The 20509-nt window shown below is 33.7% G+C and overlaps 2 protein-coding genes across 2 annotated transcripts; one reads left to right on the top strand and one right to left on the bottom strand.

Annotated features, from left to right (window-relative positions):
- Window positions 1-1035: 1035 nt before the first annotated feature.
- On the bottom strand, window positions 1036-5075 carry LOC145576740 (protein yippee-like At5g53940). Its single transcript, XM_081634454.1, has 5 exons — window positions 4807-5075; window positions 3874-3917; window positions 2471-2579; window positions 1548-1603; window positions 1036-1399 (listed from the first exon to the last, which is right to left on the bottom strand). Exons 1-5 carry the CDS (start codon window positions 4900-4902, stop codon window positions 1324-1326), a joined length of 381 nt encoding a protein of 126 aa, XP_081490580.1. The 5' UTR covers window positions 4903-5075; the 3' UTR covers window positions 1036-1323.
- Window positions 5076-16422: 11347 nt separating this feature from the next.
- LOC145574840 (uncharacterized) lies at window positions 16423-19449 on the top strand. The gene is made up of 3 exons (XM_081632698.1): window positions 16423-16719; window positions 17014-18900; window positions 19001-19449. Exons 1-3 carry the CDS (start codon window positions 16672-16674, stop codon window positions 19064-19066), a joined length of 2001 nt encoding a protein of 666 aa, XP_081488824.1. The 5' UTR covers window positions 16423-16671; the 3' UTR covers window positions 19067-19449.
- Window positions 19450-20509: the final 1060 nt, after the last annotated feature.

Consider the following 20509-nt stretch of genomic DNA (forward strand, 5'->3'; position numbering starts at 1 on the left):
AACAGAATTTCAGGAACTAAAAAAAAAAAAAGAAGATTATTAATGCCATTTACGGTTGTGGGAAAGAGTTTCCTATCATCATCACTTTTCTAATTGATTGATTCACCAAGCAAGTACTTTAGACATTACTGTAGAAGTTTAGGCTGGCTTAATCCTCAGGAAAAAATGACCCTAATTACCCTCACACATTCATGTATCACTTGGGCTAGGCCCACGAAGTCTTGGTCAAGTACTTAAACAAAATATCTTCTTAATTCAAAACTAAAGGCCCTAAAGTCAGAGTTGTCTAATAACTTGCTCTTGCATTTAGTTTTGTTCGATCTCTCTTCATGTACAATCTAATTAGCTTAACATAGGCTATAATATTAGTCAAAAGGCGAAATGTGCTCTTAATAAGTTCATATTTCATCGTGTGCCAGAAGAAGAAATGAATAAGACTAGAAGTGTTCATTTGGCAAAGGGCAATGTATAAGGAAGCTGGAAGTAACCATGAGATAATCTTTCTTAATTCCTAACCACTAGCTGCCATCTTCAACCTCAAAAAACCGCCTTGGCTTCCATCACTCTTGGCCCCTACAGCTCCCGAAACTGGACAGTAGCACAAGGCACCACCCCACTGCCACTGTTATACAGACCCACCAACTTCTACCTGCACCAAGTGTCGAAATTATCCTTGACCCACCAAGCAGCAGGGCCAACCTCCAGATGGTCGAATAGCCAATCCTTGTTCCCACCGCTCCACCATCACTCCACCAGCTGTGTTCTTGGCAGCCGCCTCTACTCTCCCCCATCCACATTCAAGGCATAATTTTGGGTTTTAACAGTATTAGGACAAATAATAGAGCTATACTTTTACCACTTCATATCAAATGTGTGTACATACAATGATACAAAAGACAAGTACATTTCCCTTTTCGAAGTTTTGAAAATGATTTAATGTGTTTTCATCCGTATTTAAACACTTGCCTGTTTATCTAGTTAGTTAAAAAAAGTTTAAGCTACAAGATCTTATTCACAAGTCTAGACTACAATAAATTATATGTGCAATGAATACGAAATATATTTAATTCACCATCTCTAATAGATCCATCTCCTATTATTATTCATGTATAGACTATATTAAAATAAAAAATTAAATCAATCAGAATAGACGGGGATTAAAATTCATGCCAACCACAGAACTCAGTGATTACACCCAGTAGGAATTGTCATGCTCATATATACAGGTATGGTTTACCGAATCTATTCATACAAACATAGATGCTAAAACATGTTTTCCACTCACAACATAGAGCACATCTTACATGTGGGATGGCGACATATCTAAACATCCTCAGCATCACTCATCAAACGAGCATCAATGTAGAACTCAGAGTCGAATCCATCAATAATCCTGCCTCTGTTTACACATATGATTGACATTGTAGGCTGAACTTTTTATTTGAATTACAAAGTAATATAATTATAAAAAAAATTGGTGTAATTGAGAGGGCCAAAAAGAGCCCATATCTCTGTCCTTTATCTAAAGACTAAGGAGATGATTTTACCTTTCGAGAACAAATTTCCCTTCTTTGTATTTCTGGCTTTTCTCACGAGCTGCTTCCTAAATTGAGAGCACAAAATTGTCAAAATAGGTGGATCAACGAGGTCAAAACCATAGAAACCAACTTTAGACTACCCAAATACGCAAAATAAGCTAGATTTTTTTTATGTATGACCAAGTAAAAAATAGGTGTCGCTGGTCACAATCGGATTAACAGATATAGATTAAAACCAATCAACCCCAACAACCGCAATCATTTGTTAAAATATTAACATGACACCGTATAAACTTAAAAAAAATATTAAAATGAGACGGTTAAAGATGGCAACGAAAATTGTTAGCTTAAATAAATTTCAATTCCATTGACTAAAATAAGTCAAGCCAACAGGTCAACATCATGACACAATCTACAATTGCCAACAGACCAGGCTATTATTCTATCCGCTTTTTCTGCAGAGATGAAAAGGTAGCAAAAGGCTGATAGATGCACATAAGCTTTGAACCTTATCCCTGGTACACACCATACAACTTCACCATTTAAGCCAGCAATATCTTCACAGAAAACAGATTGCAAGTTTTTGGTGACAACAGAGAGCCACATCGACAATGGAAAATAACAAAAATGACTATCAGTGATATGCTCCCAGAGACCCAGATAAAACCATTGAAGCCGCATAATTAGCTTTAATGAATGTGACGTGAGGAAGGTTAAAGCCAACAGACATAATTCAGCTTGTAGTGTTTCAATGGTAGGCAGCAAAATAAACAAACGTATGGGCTGTCGGTGACTAGACATGCATCTTTGACAATGGCTAGCTGGCTTAAACAATGCTTCCCTGACAAATTTCTAGCTCTAAGTGTTTCAGTGTCAGTTATATTAACAGCGAAGGAAGTGAAGGAGAAGGATAAAAAAGGATAGAACAGTACATATTTCCATCCAACGATCTGTCCACAGCAGCAGCAAAATATATCTACAACAGTATGCATCCCAGAAAGCATCAGTCTTTCCTCTGAAGCTCCTAGGATTATATTTACCCTGAAATAGAAGTCATTTGAATTTGATTTTAATGAGATCGTATTCATTGATCAATAAGGCATAATGTTAGTGATCGAGACAACACATCCAAGGTCAGAAGTATAAACAATAATCACATACATTGAGCATTTCTAAACAACAAAGAATCAAATGGTTCACTTATTGTTGGCTAAATATATTTGAAACTCTTAAAGTCAGTTTCATTGACAATAGACATAACCCTTCCAACTTTCCATAATAAATAACTCCAATATGCACATGCTTCAACTTTAAAATTTACCAGTTCTTTGACTATAAAAATGCTGATAGTGATAGCAGATGTCAATGTTGAACATTTCCTCAATGAACTTCAATTGAACCTTAGCTTTCCTCTCATTGAAATTTCAAAGGTTCGAAATATCAATGAGGAATAAAACAGTAATCTATATGGCTCAAAATTTCAATATGTGTATCTCTAAGCCAATAGAGGACTATAATAGCTAAAGGTAATTTTGTACTCTTTAAACATTAATACCATTTCTTCCTTTTTGCATAGAACAAGAAAAGACAACTTTGTGGTCCAAATCATGGGTTCCTAGTGATAAACTTAAGATAGAAAATCACCTAGTTAATCCATAAAAAAGTTTTACTACATAAAAATATCAAATATTAATTTTTTCTTTTGACACAATCAAATCTTAATTTTATTAGGGCTAGTATTTTTTACAAATAATTTGACATTTTAACAAGCAAGTGTAGTGCTACAAATTCAAAGCTCATGTCTGTGGTAAAGGTTTTAAAAAGACCAGAATTTGATTAAGATAATATAGTCACATAAACAAGAATAAAACTAAAGCACGTAATTTGGTAAGCCATCAACTTCAAACCAATAGGTGGAAGATGTCCTGGATCAAAGTTTAATAAACCTAGCTGATTCCTTGTGATAATATTCAAGGGTAGGAAAGTGGTGGTAATTAAACACAGAGTCATAAGCCGTAACCTAGACTTGAGGAATGCAATCTAAAGATATTGCTCCTCATAAAGACTCAAGTGCAAATTCGCTAATGTCCACAATATTTTCGAGTGTACCATGAGCCATGGGAGTCATGTTGCATGGTAGTATGGTACAAAGGTGTAGTGATGAAGATTGTTGTCCAACAATACATTCTTTGGTCCAAAAAAAAATCTAAATTTTGGAGATAATGAGCAACCATTATGCATATAAATATTGAACAATAAATTGAATTCTCAACTACAAATTAAGATAAATTGAAATCGGGAATTCATGATGAGTGACAAAAGAAAAGAAACTCACGTATTTTTGAACAGATATGCTTTCCCTCTGCGACAGTGAAAAGTCTAGAGAAGTCATGAGAGTAAGGTAAGTTAGAATAGTCACCACTAGCAACACAAAGTACTACTCCCTCCGTTCCTTGTGTTACTCCCTTTGTCACTAATTGCTGTTCTACTTTGATGGTTTTGTCAAAGCTAGAACAACATTTAGAGATAGATGATGTATAAAGATGTGCATAAATTACTAATCAAAAACTAAACAATCCTTCCTATTTTACTGGAAATTGAAAATAATACCATTGCATTTGAATCTTAAATGGAGAAATAAGTAAATAACATAAACCTTTGCATGAATAGCTGCCTTATTTAGTTGTTGTTTACAGATTTAAACATACTCACAAGAATGTCCATGGTACAACCGGATAACACGACCAAATTAAACTTCTTTTTTCTCATTTACTCGAGCAAGCTCGAAAAAAATAGCATTGGTTGTACCATGACACCTTTTGTTGTAGCACAACAAAAAAAATTGTGACAGACGACATCAGTCCGGATTTAGTTCAAATTACACTATCAACGTGATCACTAGTTCTAACCGAACGAAGTACATAATATATCGAAACATACAAAATCTCCAACCCCAAGTCTTTTCCTGATTCAGATTACTACTACAAGCACAGAAATATATACAAAATTATAGATTATATTTGAAGGATCACAGAACCCAATAATAACATAACATTTTGAAAAACTGATTTATACCCAGAAAAGAAAATGTAAAAATAAAACACCCCAAATTCAAATATTGATCTAATTATTAAAAACCCAAAAAAAATAAATCACTTAATAAGGAAACAAACATATATTGAAAACAGGGGAGATGAAAAATTAAAATTAAAAATACACAAAATAAAAGATGAATTGAGAAAAATACACGAGCTTGAAGAAAAAATACCCGGGAAACAAGGTCGTCGGCAAGAGCAAGATGGGTTTTACAGAATTTGCATTTGTAAGTTCTGCCTTCAAGCTCAATCACGAATATTCTTCCCATTTATAATTTGATTATTGAATATAATTGGTAAATAAATATATAAATAGAAAGTTGAAGTGAAGTAAATTAATGAGAGATTAGATTAGTAAGGAACTAAGGATAAACCCTAAAGGATAGAAAGAAAGAAAGAAAGAAAGAAAGATATAGATGTCTGAAGAGAGAGAAAGAGGTTGCAGGAATCATGAGACAGCAGCTCAGCAGAGTTTTGTACGGTTAGCTGTTATTATTATTGTGATTAAGACATCATTTTTTATAATGGCAAGAGGTATGAAGTAGACATACTCAATTTTACTATTTTTAATTGGAACTTCTAGTCTTCGGAAGATTTATTGGGATTTTAATACTATTTCCGTTTCATATTATTTGTAACGATTAGATAATTTTTCTCTCTATTTTATGTCAAATCGTTGCAAATAATATGTAACGGAGGTAGTACATAATTTTGATCATTAATATCTTTGATTTTTTATTAGAATAAATTATGAGATATTGATATTACGAAAATATACATTATAATCAATCAATATACTCGTATGTTACATGATAGAATAAATTAAAACTCCTCATGCATGATACCGATATAAAACCGAAGATTTCATCCATCTTCAAGCTCAAAAGCTTAAAAGGCTCTTCTTCCTACATTGGTTCCAAGCTCCATTTTCTTGTTTCCCTTTTCCTTGGCTATGAGCACCACCAACACAACCACCTCTGTTGCCACTTGCAGCACCATTGCCACAGCAGCCTTGCCGAAGATCTTTTTTCTTCTCTGTTTCGTAATATTTTAACCCATTTATGTTCCAAGTCATTTTTCACTCTTAATTATTTTTAGCCTCCTGCCGTGTGAGAAAAAATTATTTCTCTCAAAGAATCCTTGAGGTTAGGCTCAAGAACACCCAATTCGGAGTTATATAATATGAGATACGACCTTTGCAAGATATGTCACCTTCTTTCCAACGTGTATCTTACCTTTCCGTTAGCCTAATTGCTTTAAATAGTTTTGAGCTTAGTTTTCTAAAATTTTCTATTATCAATATATGATTTTTACGATTTTTTTTTTTTTTTTATATTTGATGTTTATTTAAATTATTCTGGATAATGTTTTTTTAGGAGTTCGTTCGTGATTGTAATTCTATGTGGAATTATTTCATTTATTTGGGGTTTTGAGCTTTTTGTGAGTTGATTTGGACATATTGGGTATATAATAGAAAAAAAAATAAGTGTAAAGTAATAAAATTAAGGTGATCAAGACAACGTGACCACAGTCTATTATTCTTAGTCAAATCCTACAAGGCTGCAATCATATTAGAAAAAAAAAATAAATTTAGATTAACTTAGATTAGTAAAAGGAAAAATACACTTTAATAATCCCAACTTTGACCAATTTACTTCAAAAAATCTCAACTATTGATTCTTCAACAATAATCCCAACTTTCACCTTTGTTTTCTTTCTTCAATCACAAACCGATCAACAACCTATTATTGTAGGTAGGGGTATGCAAAAAAGGACCGAGACCGGAAATCGGACCGGACTGTTGGATTCCGGGTCGGTCTTTGGTCCTCACAGATTGGTGATTCCGGAAACCGGAATATTCCGATCTGGACCGGAAAATGTATTTTTTAAAAAAAAATTTGGGTTAAAATTTTAAATTTTATGTTTAAATTTCTAAAAAATTTATGTACAAAACTTGTAATTTATAAACCATAGGTGCAAAATAGGAAAGCACGCAAATAAAAACAAGACGTTAAAAAATGATATATATGTATTTAAAAATATATATGTGAAGATATTAAAATGCAAAAAAAAAAAAGAAAAGAAAATAATATAACCGGTCCATTCTGGTCCAAAACCGGATCAGATCGGAATTGTAACACCCTAGAAATTCCTTTCTTTTAAAATATCTGTTTAAAACTTTAATTAGGAATATCTACGATATTACCGCCACCGTGATAACGGCTAAGGCAACTATCAAAGACACACAGCGAAAGACTAATTTCAAACCCTTTCAAAACAAGTCAACTTAAAAAGTAAATCAACGAAAGTAAAGTCAAACCAAAGTCAAACGAAGTAAAATAAAATCAACCTACAACTTGGAACCATTATAGGCCCTTATTAAAACCAAACCAAATTCAAAACCTCTTTGTTAGTTACGCATAATAATATTATCATAAATAATTAAAGCGATAAACACATCATAAACTTATGGAAACTAGCATGATACGCTCTTCACTCATGTCCATTCATGAATATGGTTCAACTCTTGAAAAGCTTATCTCTACCTATTTCCACTACTCTCCATTATAAATGGGTCATCATAGGGCCAAGATAAAGACAAGGCCAATAAACACACAAAACACACAATCAGCAAAGCTGAGTACATAAGCGTAATTAACACACTAACATACAATTTCCTATCAACACACGACTTACCTTGTTGCACCTGTTTTCCAAGCATACAACACTCAATAAAAATTCTCACTAGATACTAAATAATTTATTTAGCATTGATTACGCATCGAACGGGTTTCCCCCTAGCATCCCCCAATAAATTGAGGTTACTGACACGGGAGCTAACCGTGCCAGCATTAAAAACCACACATAGGTGGCGGAATTCTTGCGCATAATAATAATAAAAAGGATTATACAGCGTCCTATACTCTATTAGAAGTTATGGTTAAATATAAAACCCCATAACTCCCCCCATATGTTCATATTCAAGGTATATACGTTCCAAGAGTTTTGGTGCGTAATCTCTTTCACTTTACATTATTTATCGATTATTAAACTTGGTGATGACTCTCAAACCATAATCATTCAATCAACAATAATTATTCAAACAATCAAATATATCACTTTAATTCTTGAATAATTAGTGACCACATAATATTTAATGTTGAACCCTTTCTAATTCTACCTCGGTGCCAATGACACCTTAAACGCATAAAGCGCCACAAATCCTATCTCTCGGTGTTAAAAACACCTTAAGTGCACTAAGGCACCAACATACAATTTATTCCTCGTGTACATAGACACTTATATAGCTCCTTTCCTCATGCTTATAACATCAATAAAAATTATATGAACCATAAATAAATTCTTTTTCAATATTCCAAACCAAATTAAACTTTTAGTTTAATTAAACATGCTCTCTATCATGCCATAAATAAATATGTGGTTCATAAATAATATTCCAAACTATTATTTTCCATCCAATATTCCATCACAAATAAATCATGCTTCATAATCCAATCACCAATGACATCCAAATCATAATTTCCATTCCAAACCTAGCATGATACTACTTGTAATCAATCAAACACATTTAGCATGCTATTACATCAACATAATTATGCTAAGTACGCGAACGTACCTTGAATACGATCTTAATATCGCCACAATTAATAGAAATCACTCACTTCAAAGTCTCCTATAATTTAAAATCATAAAAGAATATTAAGACCCACTCTACACAAATTTTCAACAATATATACTACTATAAAAACCCTCATAATTTATTTAAAATAAGCTAAAATTATATTTAAAACATCATAATTCAATCTCAATTAATGGGTAATTAAAATTTTTTAAAAAAACTTAATTTCTAATGCTTTACCAAAAATTCCAGCACTTTATTTTAATTAAATCTTGCTGTAATTTAGTCTTAAAACACTTTAATCAAAGGTTCACACCATTATATATCATAATCCTTCAATAATTTATAAATCAAGAACCTAGGGTTTCAAAAATTGGGGCTTTTTAATTAAAAACATAATCTGAAAATTAATTAACATAATACTTTTAATCAAACATCAAAATCAAATCACAAAACCCATAATTAATATTTAGATCTAGGATTAAATTGATTTTTAAAACAAAATTAATAATTTTTTTTTATTCGAAAAAGAGGGAGGAAGAAGGTGGCGGCAGCCACCACGCCGGCTGCCAGCGCCGGTGGCCGCTTGCTGCCAGTGGCTGGCAGTGGTGGTGGGGGGCCGAAAATAAAGAAGGGGAAGGGGAGAAAGGAGAAAGAAAAAAAAAGAAAATAAGGAAAAGGAAAGAGAAGTTTACCTTGGGTTTTCTCCACTCTGGGTAAAGTTTGATTTGCCTCATATGTGGGATATTTATATCCCTTCTCTAAAACCCTTCTCCCTAAACTTTCCCTTTTTAATTTTTCCTAATCCCATCCCTAATAAAACTTTACTAAAATAAACTTTCCTAAATTAAACCCCAACTTAATTAAAATAATTAATTAAATAAACTTTCCTTTATAAAATATTTCCAACTTATTAAAATAAATAAATAAAACATTTAAATTCAATTAAATACTTCTCAAAATACTTATTTTAAATAAAATACGTATAAAAATACGAGGTATTACAGGAATAAACAGATCTAGATCGGAACTCGGATCGGTTGATTACGATCTGGTCCCCGGTCCTCAAAATAGGCGATTCCCGGTTCCGGTCCATTCCGATTTTGGACCGATGCACAACCCTAATTGTAGGTTGTTTGACATGTCACTACAAGAAAATAACCTTTTCGTAGCGATTATTTTAACCTTTAGTATCGATTGTAATTGCAACAAAAAGTTTTCCCAACGAATGGTCATTCGATACATTATCCCCCGTTGCCTTAGCCTTTAGTAGTGGTTTTCAATATCGCTGGGGTTGGCCTCAATAATCGATACGAAAAACTACATCCAACTGTGGTGATTATTGTAGCGATTACAATCGCTATAAATGTTGAACTCATTTTCTTTTTTAAAAAAAAGCATGCATATGATCTTTACAAGATTCGAACATGCAAACTCAAACTCTTATATTAAATGTTTCACCAATAAGCTATGACATATTTTATGTATTTATTGTCAAACAATATTTATATATCTAGTGTAAAAATTGCTTTTTGTATCGATTTTTGGGATTTAGTGTCGATTGTAAATGATACGATTTCTCAAAATTATATAAATGTGTAAAAATAGTGTGGATATGTATTATTATGTTTTTCGTATCGATTTTATATGGGAAAAACCATGGCGATTGTAAAATGATATGACTTCATTAATTATTTCACAAACATACTTGCATAATGTAGCGAATTTACAATCGATACAAAATAATCGCTACGAAAAGACATTTTTCTTGTAGTGTGTGTTAGTGTGTGAGTAGCACTACTAAAATTTAACGTTTTTGCGACCGCCTCTAACAATCGCAAAAAATAGCAAAAATGGTCGCTAAACATAATTGCGACCGTCAACGGTCGTAACGCGGTGGTCGTTATTTACATGGTCGCAAAAAAAATTATTACGATCGTTTGGCGGTCGCAGATTTTTTGCGACCGTTTTTATTAATTTCAACGACCGGTTAGATAACGGTCGCTTTGCGAATTGCGACCGGTGACAAAATCAGTCGCAAATTTGGATTTAGCGACGGTCTTAAGCGGTCGCTAAAAAATTAAAAAAACAAAAAAAAACGCAGCCACTTCCTGAACTTCGCAGCCTACCCCACCACCACTGCCCACCCTAAAACACCACCAGCCACCGCCCAGCCTTAACCACCTTTATTCACCACCACCACCACCACCCATATTCAACCCAAAAATCGTATAAAGTTATCAAAAAAATTAAACCCACAAAATTAAACCAAAAAAAAATACCCACAAAATTTCGAAAAAAATTACACAAATCAAACCGAAAATTGAACAAAAATTAAATCAAAATTCGAACAAAATCTAACCCACAAAAACTAATTAAAATTTGAACAAAAATCGAACAAAATCTAACCCACAAAAACTAACAAAAATCAAACAAAATCAAACCCACAAAAACTACCAAAAAAAAATTAAACCCAGAAAATTGAAACCCACAACGAACAAAAATCACACAAAATTTCGAACAAAATTCGAACCAATATTTGAAAAAAAATCAACAAAATTCGAATAAAACTTCGAACCAAAATTCAAACAGAAATTCGAACAAAAACTGAAATAAAACAACAAAAATCGAAAATAAACAAATATTTTTTAAAAAAAAATCAGAAAATCAACATACCTTTCCTAATATTTCTTCCTCATGGGGTTTATATGGTCAAATTCGACCATGAAAACCGAAATTCTTGAAAAGGATGGTGGCGACACGGCTCGTTCATTCGTTGCTTGTTTGTGACGGTGGGGCTTGATGTGATGGCTTAATGAAGAACGGAGATGAAGAGATGAGAAAGAAAGAGGAGATGAGAAAGAAAGAGGAGATGAAGAGAAAGGAGGGCGTGAGAAGGGAGAAGGAAAGAGAAGATGGAGAAAATGAGGAGAGAGAAAATGATAGGTTAGGGTGAGAAGAAACGGCTACATCCAACAAAGATTAGGGTTAGGGTGGGTTGCGCAGCACTTTTATACTCCATTTTATTAAAAAAAATAATCACTTTATTACGACCGCTCTTAGCGGTCGCAAATGGTCGCAAATTGCGACCGTTCCTATAACGGTCGTAACGGTCGCAATTTGCGACTGTTTTTGGCGGTCGCAAATGGTTGCAAATTGCAACCGTTTCTATAACGGTCGTAATGGTCGCAATTTGCGACCGTTTTTGGCGGTCGCAATAGAATTGTTTTTATTTAGAATTATTTTTAACATCTATATTATTTTTAAGAAATTTTTAAATACCTTTGCGACTGTTAAATAGCCTAAAAACGGTCGCAAATATTATATTTTGCGACCGTTTTAATGACGGTCGTAAAAAAACGGTTGTAATTTAACCGAATTTTAGTAGTGTAGTTCAATTTTTTTTTTTAAAAAAAAAAAAGAAAAAGAATTTTTTTTTTGCCCCAACCACCACTCTTGCCACAACCCCAAACCACCCCCTTCTCTAGCTAGCCAAGCCAAAAACGACTGTGGATAATGTTTGTTTAGGAGTTCGTCCGTGATTGTAATTCTATGTGGAATTATATAGGTTTTGGGCCATTTTTGTGAGTTAATTTGGACATATTGGGTATATAATAGAGGAAAATAAGTGTAAAGTAATAAAAATAAGGTGATCAAGAAAACTTGACCATAGTCTATTATTTTTAATCAAATCATACAATCATATTAGAAAAAAACATTTAACCCTTGCCCTGAAACCGTCCTACCCCCCAAAATCGCCCATAATGAGTTTGGAGTTATGGGCGGTTTTGGGTGGTGGGGGCGGTTTCACGGGCAACGATGAAGTGTTTTGGCCAGTTTCGGGGAAGCGGCTGGGAGGGGGAGTAGTTTTCGGCTTGGTTGGTTGGAGAAAAGGGAGTGAACTCCGGTTGCCGGAGGTTAGGATTGGTGATGGCGGGCTGGGTTTTTTTTCCATTTGTTTTTTTGTTTTTTTAACCAATTAATGTGTGACACTTGGCATATTAAGAAGTTAAAAAAATAAAAAACCTTTTCAACAGGCAACTTGGAATTGAGGAAAGAGAACGTAGGGCCTGTTCACTTCAGTTTAATTTCAGTTCAGTTCAACTCTAATCAGTTCAGTTCAGTTCAGCTCCTAATTTCCTTCTCTCATAAAATATTCATTTCAGCTCTATTCAGTTCAGTTCAGTTCAACACCAATCTGTTCTGTTCAGTTCAGTTCAGCTCCAATCTATTCAGTTCAGTTTAGCTCAACTCCAATCAGTTCAGTTTAGCTGCAATCAGTTCAGTTCAGCTCAGCGAAAAATTTTCTCTGGTCTCGAGACCAGCCATAGGAAGCTGGTCCCGCACTATAAAAATGAACATTTGCTAGAAACAAAATGATTATTTACTAGAAAAAAATGAACATTTAATAATTGAACATTGCAATATATAAAAATGAACATTCATAATATGGAGCCCACTCTTGTTTGGCTGATCCTTTCTCTAAACAATATTGCTTTCTTTTTCGGCTAATATTTCCAATTTTATTTTCCAGCTATATTTGTTTCCTTTGTTGAGTATATAAAGTATTTGTTTTCATTTAATTCAAACTTTTCCTGTAATACCCCGTATTTTTACACGTATTTTATTTTAAATAGGTATTTTGTGAGGTATTTAAATAATTTGAAATAAATTATTTATGGCATTCTAATTATTTATTTTAAATAAGTTTGGAAATATTTTATAAAAGGAAAGTTTTATTTAATTAATTATTTTATTAAGTTGGGATTTAATTTAGGAAAGTTTTATTTCAGTAAATTTTTATTAGGAAAGGGATTAGGAAAGATTAAAAAAAGAAAGTTTAGGTAAGAAGGGTTTCTAGAGAAAGGGGTATAAATATTCAACACTTGGGCAAATTAAACTTTGCTCAGAGTGGAGAATACCCAAGGTAAACTTTCTCTCCCTTCTCCTTTATTTCTTTTCTTTTTCTTTCTTTTCCCCTTCCCTTTTTCGGCACTCACCACCGCCGGCCACCACCACCACCGGTGGGCCGCCAACCACCAACAGCAGCAGCCGGCTGTGGTGTCGTGGCTGCTGTCCGGCCACCCTTCTTCGAAAAAAAATTATTCTTTTTTTATTTTTCTTTTGTTTAATCCTATATCTAATTATAAATTATAAGTTTTGTGACGGTTTTATGATGATTGATATTAAGTATGAGGTGAATTAATTTTCAGATTTTAAATTTAATTAAAAAAAGCCCTAATTTTTGAAACCCTAGATTTATAAATAATTGATTATTGAAGGAATATGATTTAGGGTGGTTTAAACCTTTAATTTGAGGGGTTTTAAAATATAATTACAGCAAGTTTTCATTAATTAATATTGCTGGAATTTTTGTTAGTATGCTAAAAATTAAGTTTCTTGAAGGAATTTTGACTACCCATTAATTGAGATTAAAGTATGAGGTTTAAAATTAAATTTCAGCTTGTTTTAATTAAATTATGAGTGGTTTAATAAGAGTATATATTGCTGAAAATTTGTGTGGAGTAGATTTTAATGCCATATTATGATGTTGGTTTGTAGGAGACTTTGAAGTAAACGATTTCTATTAGTTGTGGCGATTTTAAGATCGTATACGAGGTACGTTCGCGTACTAAGCATATTTTTGATGATGTAGTAACATGCTAAGCTTGATTATTTAATCCTAAGTAGTATCATGCTAGATTATGATTGGAAATTGTGAATAGGTTGAATTGGTGATTGAATTATGAAGCATGATTTATTTGTGATGGATTATTGAATGAAAATAATTATTATGGGCATGTTATATATGAACCACACTTTTATTATTGGCATGATAGAGAGCATGTTTAATTTGATTTGGAATATTAAAAAGGAATTTTATTATGGTTCATATAATTTTTATTGATGCTATAAGTATGAGAAAGGAGCTATGTAAATGTCTATGTACACGAGGAATAAATTATATGTTGGTGCCTAAGTGCACTTAAGGTGTTTCTAACACCGAGGGATAGGAATTGTGGCGCATATTACGCGTTTAAGGTGTCTTTGACACCAAGGTAGATTTAAAAAGGGTTCAATATTAAATATTATGTGGTCACTAATTATTCAAGAATTAAATTGGGATATTTAGTTGTTTGGATAATTATAATGTTTGATTATGTCATGGTTTGAGAGTCATCACCAAGTTTAATAAATTGTAAATAACGTAAAGTGAAAGAGACTACGCACCAAAACTCTTGGAACGTATATACCTTGAGTACAGGACGCTGTATTTTCCTTTTATTATTATGCGCAGGAATTCCGCCATTTACGAGTGGTTATTTTATACGGGCACGGTTAGCTCTCGTGTTAGTACCCCTTTATTGGGGCAGGTTGGGGGGAAACTTGTTCGATGCGTAATCAATACTAAATAAATTATTTAGTTACTTAGTTGAGAAGTCTTGTTGTATGTTGTGTGCTTGTAAACAGGTACAACGAGGTAAATTGTGTGTTGATAGGTGAAAGCATGTTAGTGTGTTTAATTACGCTTATGTACTCAGCTTTGCTGATTTTGTGTTTGTTGGCCTTGTCTTTACCTTAGCCCTATGATGACCCATTTTTAATGGAGAGTAGTGGAAACAAGTAGAGAGAAACTTTTCAGGTGATGAAGCATATTCATGATGGGCATGAGTGAAGAGCGAATCTTGCTAGTTTTCATAAGTTTATGATACGTTTACTGCTTTCATTATTTTATTGTATTATGTTTGTGAGACTAACGCAAGGTTTTGAATTGGTTTGGTTTTGATAAGGGCCTACAATGGTTCCAAGTTGTAGGTTGACTTTGTTTTACTTTGGTTTGATTTTACTTCCGTTGGTTGACTTTTTAAGTTGAGTCGTTTTGAATGTTTTTAAGGATAGTCTTCCGCTGTGTGTCTTTGATAGTTGCCTTAGCCGTTTTAATGGTGGCGGTAATGTCTTAGATTTTCCTATTTTGAGTTTTATACAGAGCAAAACAGGTATTTTAAAGAAAAGGAATTTCTAGAGTGTTACATTCTCTCTCTTTTGGATTTTACAATATTTTCTCTCTCATTGTTCATATTCGATTTTTTTTTTTCTTTTTTTTGGATTTCTGGTGTTGAATTGTTCTACATATTCAAGGTATTCAAGATTTTCGATTTTTTTTGTTTATGAATAACAATGGAGCTTGCTACTAATTGTTCATCTGCAATTCTTCCTTCATTATTGGATGAATGTAAGTTTATTTATTGCTTTTTTGATTCATTGTAGTTTTTTTTTATTGAATAATTTTGGGTGTTTTTTTAATCCCTTCTTTACGGTTGATTGTGAGTATATTCCTTGTTTAAGTTTATTTACTAGAAAAAAAAAGAACATTTACTAGAAAAAGAATGAATATTTAATAGAAAAAAATGAACATTTAATAATTGATCATTGCAATATATAAAAATGAACATTTATAATATAAGAATAAAATGAAGAGACTATGAAACTGAAAAAAAGATTGTACATTTAATGTTATATAATTGAACATTTCAGTTGTAAAAATAAACATATCATTTCATAGTCTCTTTAATGTTATTGTTTAACATCTATGCAATAAAAAGTGCACATGTTATTTTGTACACTTTCGTGCAAGTAAATGTTCATTTAGTAATTGAACATTGCAACATATAAAAATAAACATTTATAATATAAGATAAAATAAAGAGAATATGACGTTGAAAATAATAATTTACATCTAATATTATATAAATAAACATTTATTTATCAAGAATGAACATCATACTACATGAAAATGAACATTTAATTATTGAGAAATACAAATTTATTGTAAAATATGTTCAGTTAGAAAATGTTCATTTTTAAACAAGGGACGATAAATATTTACCTGATCTCGAGACCAGCCTTCAACTACTGTCACCTCAGTTCATTAAATGTGAACAAACCCGTAATTAAAAGTTGAGATTATTATAAAATAATCGATAATTGGGATTATTCAAAATAAATTGACTGTTGAAGTAGTAAAAATAAAGTGAACTAAACGCGTTCGAAACAAGGGATTTGTCACCAAATCTAAAGTGAGGAACCCGAAATTAATCTAAAGTGAGTAACCCGTTTGCGGAGTATTTGAAGGATAAAACATTTTAGATGATGGATTAACCAACGGCCAAGCCAAACTCGATGCTCTCATTCTCCCCTACTTTGATTCCAACGTCTCAACTACAATTTTCCCCTAAATTTTCTGATTTTGCAAATCAATCTTATCAATCTTCGCCTCTAAATCTAACCTACTTATTTGTAATTCCAATTTACTAACCCTAATTTATTGCTGTTTTTTGCTTGTTTATTTGTGTTTATTTTTTCTTCTAATTTGTTTGTTTCTCTGAATTTTTTCGCCATGAAAAGTAGTTCGCGTTCATCTAAAAGCAAGACGAAACGATCTCAGGTTCTCAATTTTATTGATTATTTTGACATTTTTTTGGATGGATTAATTTGTGAATTTATTACATTAATTTACCGAAATTTATAATTTCTGCTGTTTATTTGTTTGATTTAGGTTTCTTGATATAGTATATGATTAATTAACATTCTGTATGCATGGCTAATTATTGATTGGTAATTTAAATATTCGATTATTGGGTATTTATTGGTTCATTGCAATCTAGATGATATTGTTTATGAATTGGTGGTTCAATTTTGATGCTTATATATGTATGTGCAACGATTGCAATCTGAGCAGAAACATAGCAAGAAGAGAACTAAGAGCAGTAGGGAGAAACCCAAGAAATTAAAACAACGGGATGATTCGGTTTCGTTTTCTGATGAGGATTCGATCACTACTAAGTCGGTATCGTGTTCGAGTCCAGGGGATGAATCTAGGAGTAAGAAGAGAGGTAGGTCTAGGGACAAAAGACGTAGGAAAGATAAGAAGAGGAGTAAGAGAAGCACTTTGTTGAGTGAGAGCAGTGGAGATGATTCTCCTCGTGTTAAGAAATCGAAGAAGTTGAAGAGGAAGCGAGGTTCTGATTCTAGGAAGAAGCGGCATGTGAAGAGGCGAATGAGGGATCGTAGCGTTAGTTCTTCAAGTAGCCGGTCTAGGAGTTGCTCTGTGGGTGAACCAAGTGGTGATAGTGAGAGAGAATTGGGGAAGATGGAAGAGAAGGTGGAATCAAAGGAAAGAAAGGTGAGAGAAAAGGATGGGAAAAAGAGTGGGAGTAAGAGGAGTAGGCTCCGGTCTAGGAGTTGCTCTGTGGGTGAATCAAGTGGTGGTAGTGAGAAAGAATTTGGGAAGATAGAAGTGAAGGTGGAATCAAAGGAACGAAAGGGGAGAGAAAAGGATAGGAAAAAGAGTGGGAGTAAGAGAAGTAGGCATAGGTCAAGAAGCTGCTCTCCATGTAGTGTGCATAGCGAGAGTAGTAGTCATCATAGTGAGGAGAGGGTGTTCGAGAAGAGTAATCCTAAGAGACTGAAATCTGTTATAGTTGTTATGAAGGATAGAGAGGAGTTCCCTGAAGAACAAGAGTCGAATAAGGATGATAGGCATGAAGATGAAATTGTGTTTGAGTATGATGATTATCCTAGAAAGAGCAATGATAGTATTGATGGTGTTAGTGGAAGAGAAGCTGTTTCATGTATGCATGATGTTAGTTCTAAGAAAAGGTCCTTGGATGAACCAAGTAAGGAATCTGTTGCTCGTGGTGTCAGGACTTCAGATATCCCGGGAATCCAAAGACAGGTTGTTGAGGGAAGTGGTGGATTAAGTCCAAGTTATGTAAGGTCCAGGGACAATGTTCCCTCGATGGAAAATAGGAGTGCGGATTTAACTTCGAATGCAGGTTCAAATCATGTGGATCTTGAAGCAATTTTAAGACAGAAGGCCTTGGAGAATCTACTCAAGCGCCAAGGAAAATTATCAACCAAAACTACTTCTGATAAGAAAGATGACCATGATGTTGAAGTGAAAAGGTCTTCAATTGTGAAGGCACAACATATTGATCAACCTACATCTCATGATGAGGGAATTAATAAACTTTTGCCAAAAGTAGGGAAGAATGTTAATGATGTTAGATGTTTTAGTAATACTACTAATTTACCTGGTCCTTCGGAAGATTCTGGTCTGTCTAAAGATAATAATGCTGATCTATTGAGGGCAAATGTTGGAACTGCCCATACAGAAGAAAAGAGTAAGGCCTCCGGTGATTTTGTTAATAGCAGACCTAATGTTGGCTTATCCATGTCTAGGAAAGATTTTCTTGGAGCAAAGAATACCTGGAAGCGACAGTTGATCCCACAAGAATCTTCTCAGAAAAACGTGTCAACCCTTAAAGAAACTATAGTGAGGAATTCTAATGATAAGCTGATGTCACTAGATAATTCTCTGTGTAAACTTTCTGTACCGCAAGAAACTAGTAGTAAGGATTCTATTAGGGACTCTGCGTCTCATCAATTTGATTCCGATGATAGTACTGTAAAAGTCGATACTTTTTCTCTTTCTGAGGCTTCGGCTTCAGCTTTAGCTTCAGTTTCTGATGAACAATGCACAAATGATAGTACCAATAAAGCCGATGAGGATGCACAGTTTCAGCAGAAGACAATGTCTGTCATGCGGGGTGGTGAAATGGTGCAGGTAGGTTTTATTCTTATTATAGACCGATTGTATTGCATGTTGTCATGATATGTAAGAGTATTGTATCTGATCGTTGAGTATTTTGCGTGTATTTTTGTAGGTAAGTTACAAGGTTTATATTCCAAAGAAAGCCCCTGCGTTAGCCAGAAGGCAACTGAAACGTTGATTTAAATATCCATAGTGCCGCTGGAGTTTGGGTTCCTCTTGCTGATATGGAATTGAGCAGGCAAGTCATGAGCAGGGTCTGATGATACACAGAAATAGGTTAAATCTTTGAATGGTCTCTTTACATTTTTCGTGTTCTTTTCTTGTTGAATGATGAAGGTCAATTAGCTGTCTTACTAACACGCTCTTGATCCCTTCATTTCTTTTGAACTGCTGATGTAGTGATGTTCTCGTTTGTGTTAACTGATGTTGTACTTTAGTGTCTAGACTAGAGTTATGAAAGGTGTCTGAATTGCATGGTAGCAATATGAATTTGGCTAATGCTCTACTGGTACAATCTTGTAAAACAGATAGTGGAATTGTGTTTTAATTCAATAATATTTCGCCCCATTTCCTTTTAATGTCTTTTAGATATTTTGGTCCAATCTCGGCTACTGAAGGTTGGACCTTGTGTGAATAATTGCAGTATGTACAATGAGTATTTTTTGCCAATTCAGTACACAGTTATACCTGCAAATGGTTTGACCTAGTTAGATCAGTATTTCGAAATTTCTTTAAAAATTAGTCGAAAGCAGTACTCTAAAAATTCAATCGAGTGTGCTGCACTCTAGTTCAATGTATATGGCTTGAATAAGAGGCTGAGATGGTTTTAGATATGTAACCTGCCGCGGTAGGGATAGGGATGGATTTTGGACCCGTCGCATGGATGGGAAAGAGAATGTTAAAGAGTGGTGAGGATGGGGTTGGGGGTGGAAAAGCCAACATCCCCCACCCTTCCCTGCCTCATAAACATCCCTACTTCAGCACATGATATATGAGACAATGGGATAAATAAATAACACATTACAAAATTAATTAGCCTAGATTTTACACCAATTTTTGAGCACAATGTCAAAACTTATTACGAGAGTAGAGAATACTCGCAACAGGTCAGGTAAGATTTCAGCCTAAAGCCATAAGGTAATTAAGGAATAAGGAGTAATTCATTAACCTTATACTCCGCATGTTATTCATCATCCTATCAACTTTACAATGTTATAGAGAGGAATTATTCAGCATATGTCCCTGCACATTGACATACTAACCTCGGTCAATTGTGAATGTATCAAACAAGGCGAGATGATCCAGGCCAAAATTTCCAGCATATGATCAAAGTCGTGGGTAATACATTCAGTCACACCAATTGTGCCATGTGAAGAAAACTTATCAATCAATACATGCATACATATACAGCTTGTATTACTCAATAATTTCAAACAAAATTGGAACGCAATTGGTATTCTAGTGTATGCCAACATGACTTCGTTGGAGTCCAACACAAGTTCAAACAATTGGACCCCATGATCCTTGAACCATCCGCTGTGTATTTAATTAGATGCACAGGATCAACCGTACCAACCAATTTATATCTTCAAACTTTGCTGAGCAACTACAAATAAGCCAC

This window comes from Chenopodium album, chromosome 13, assembly GCF_948465745.1.
Source record: "Chenopodium album chromosome 13, dcCheAlbu1.1, whole genome shotgun sequence".
Taxonomy (NCBI): domain Eukaryota; kingdom Viridiplantae; phylum Streptophyta; class Magnoliopsida; order Caryophyllales; family Amaranthaceae; genus Chenopodium; species Chenopodium album.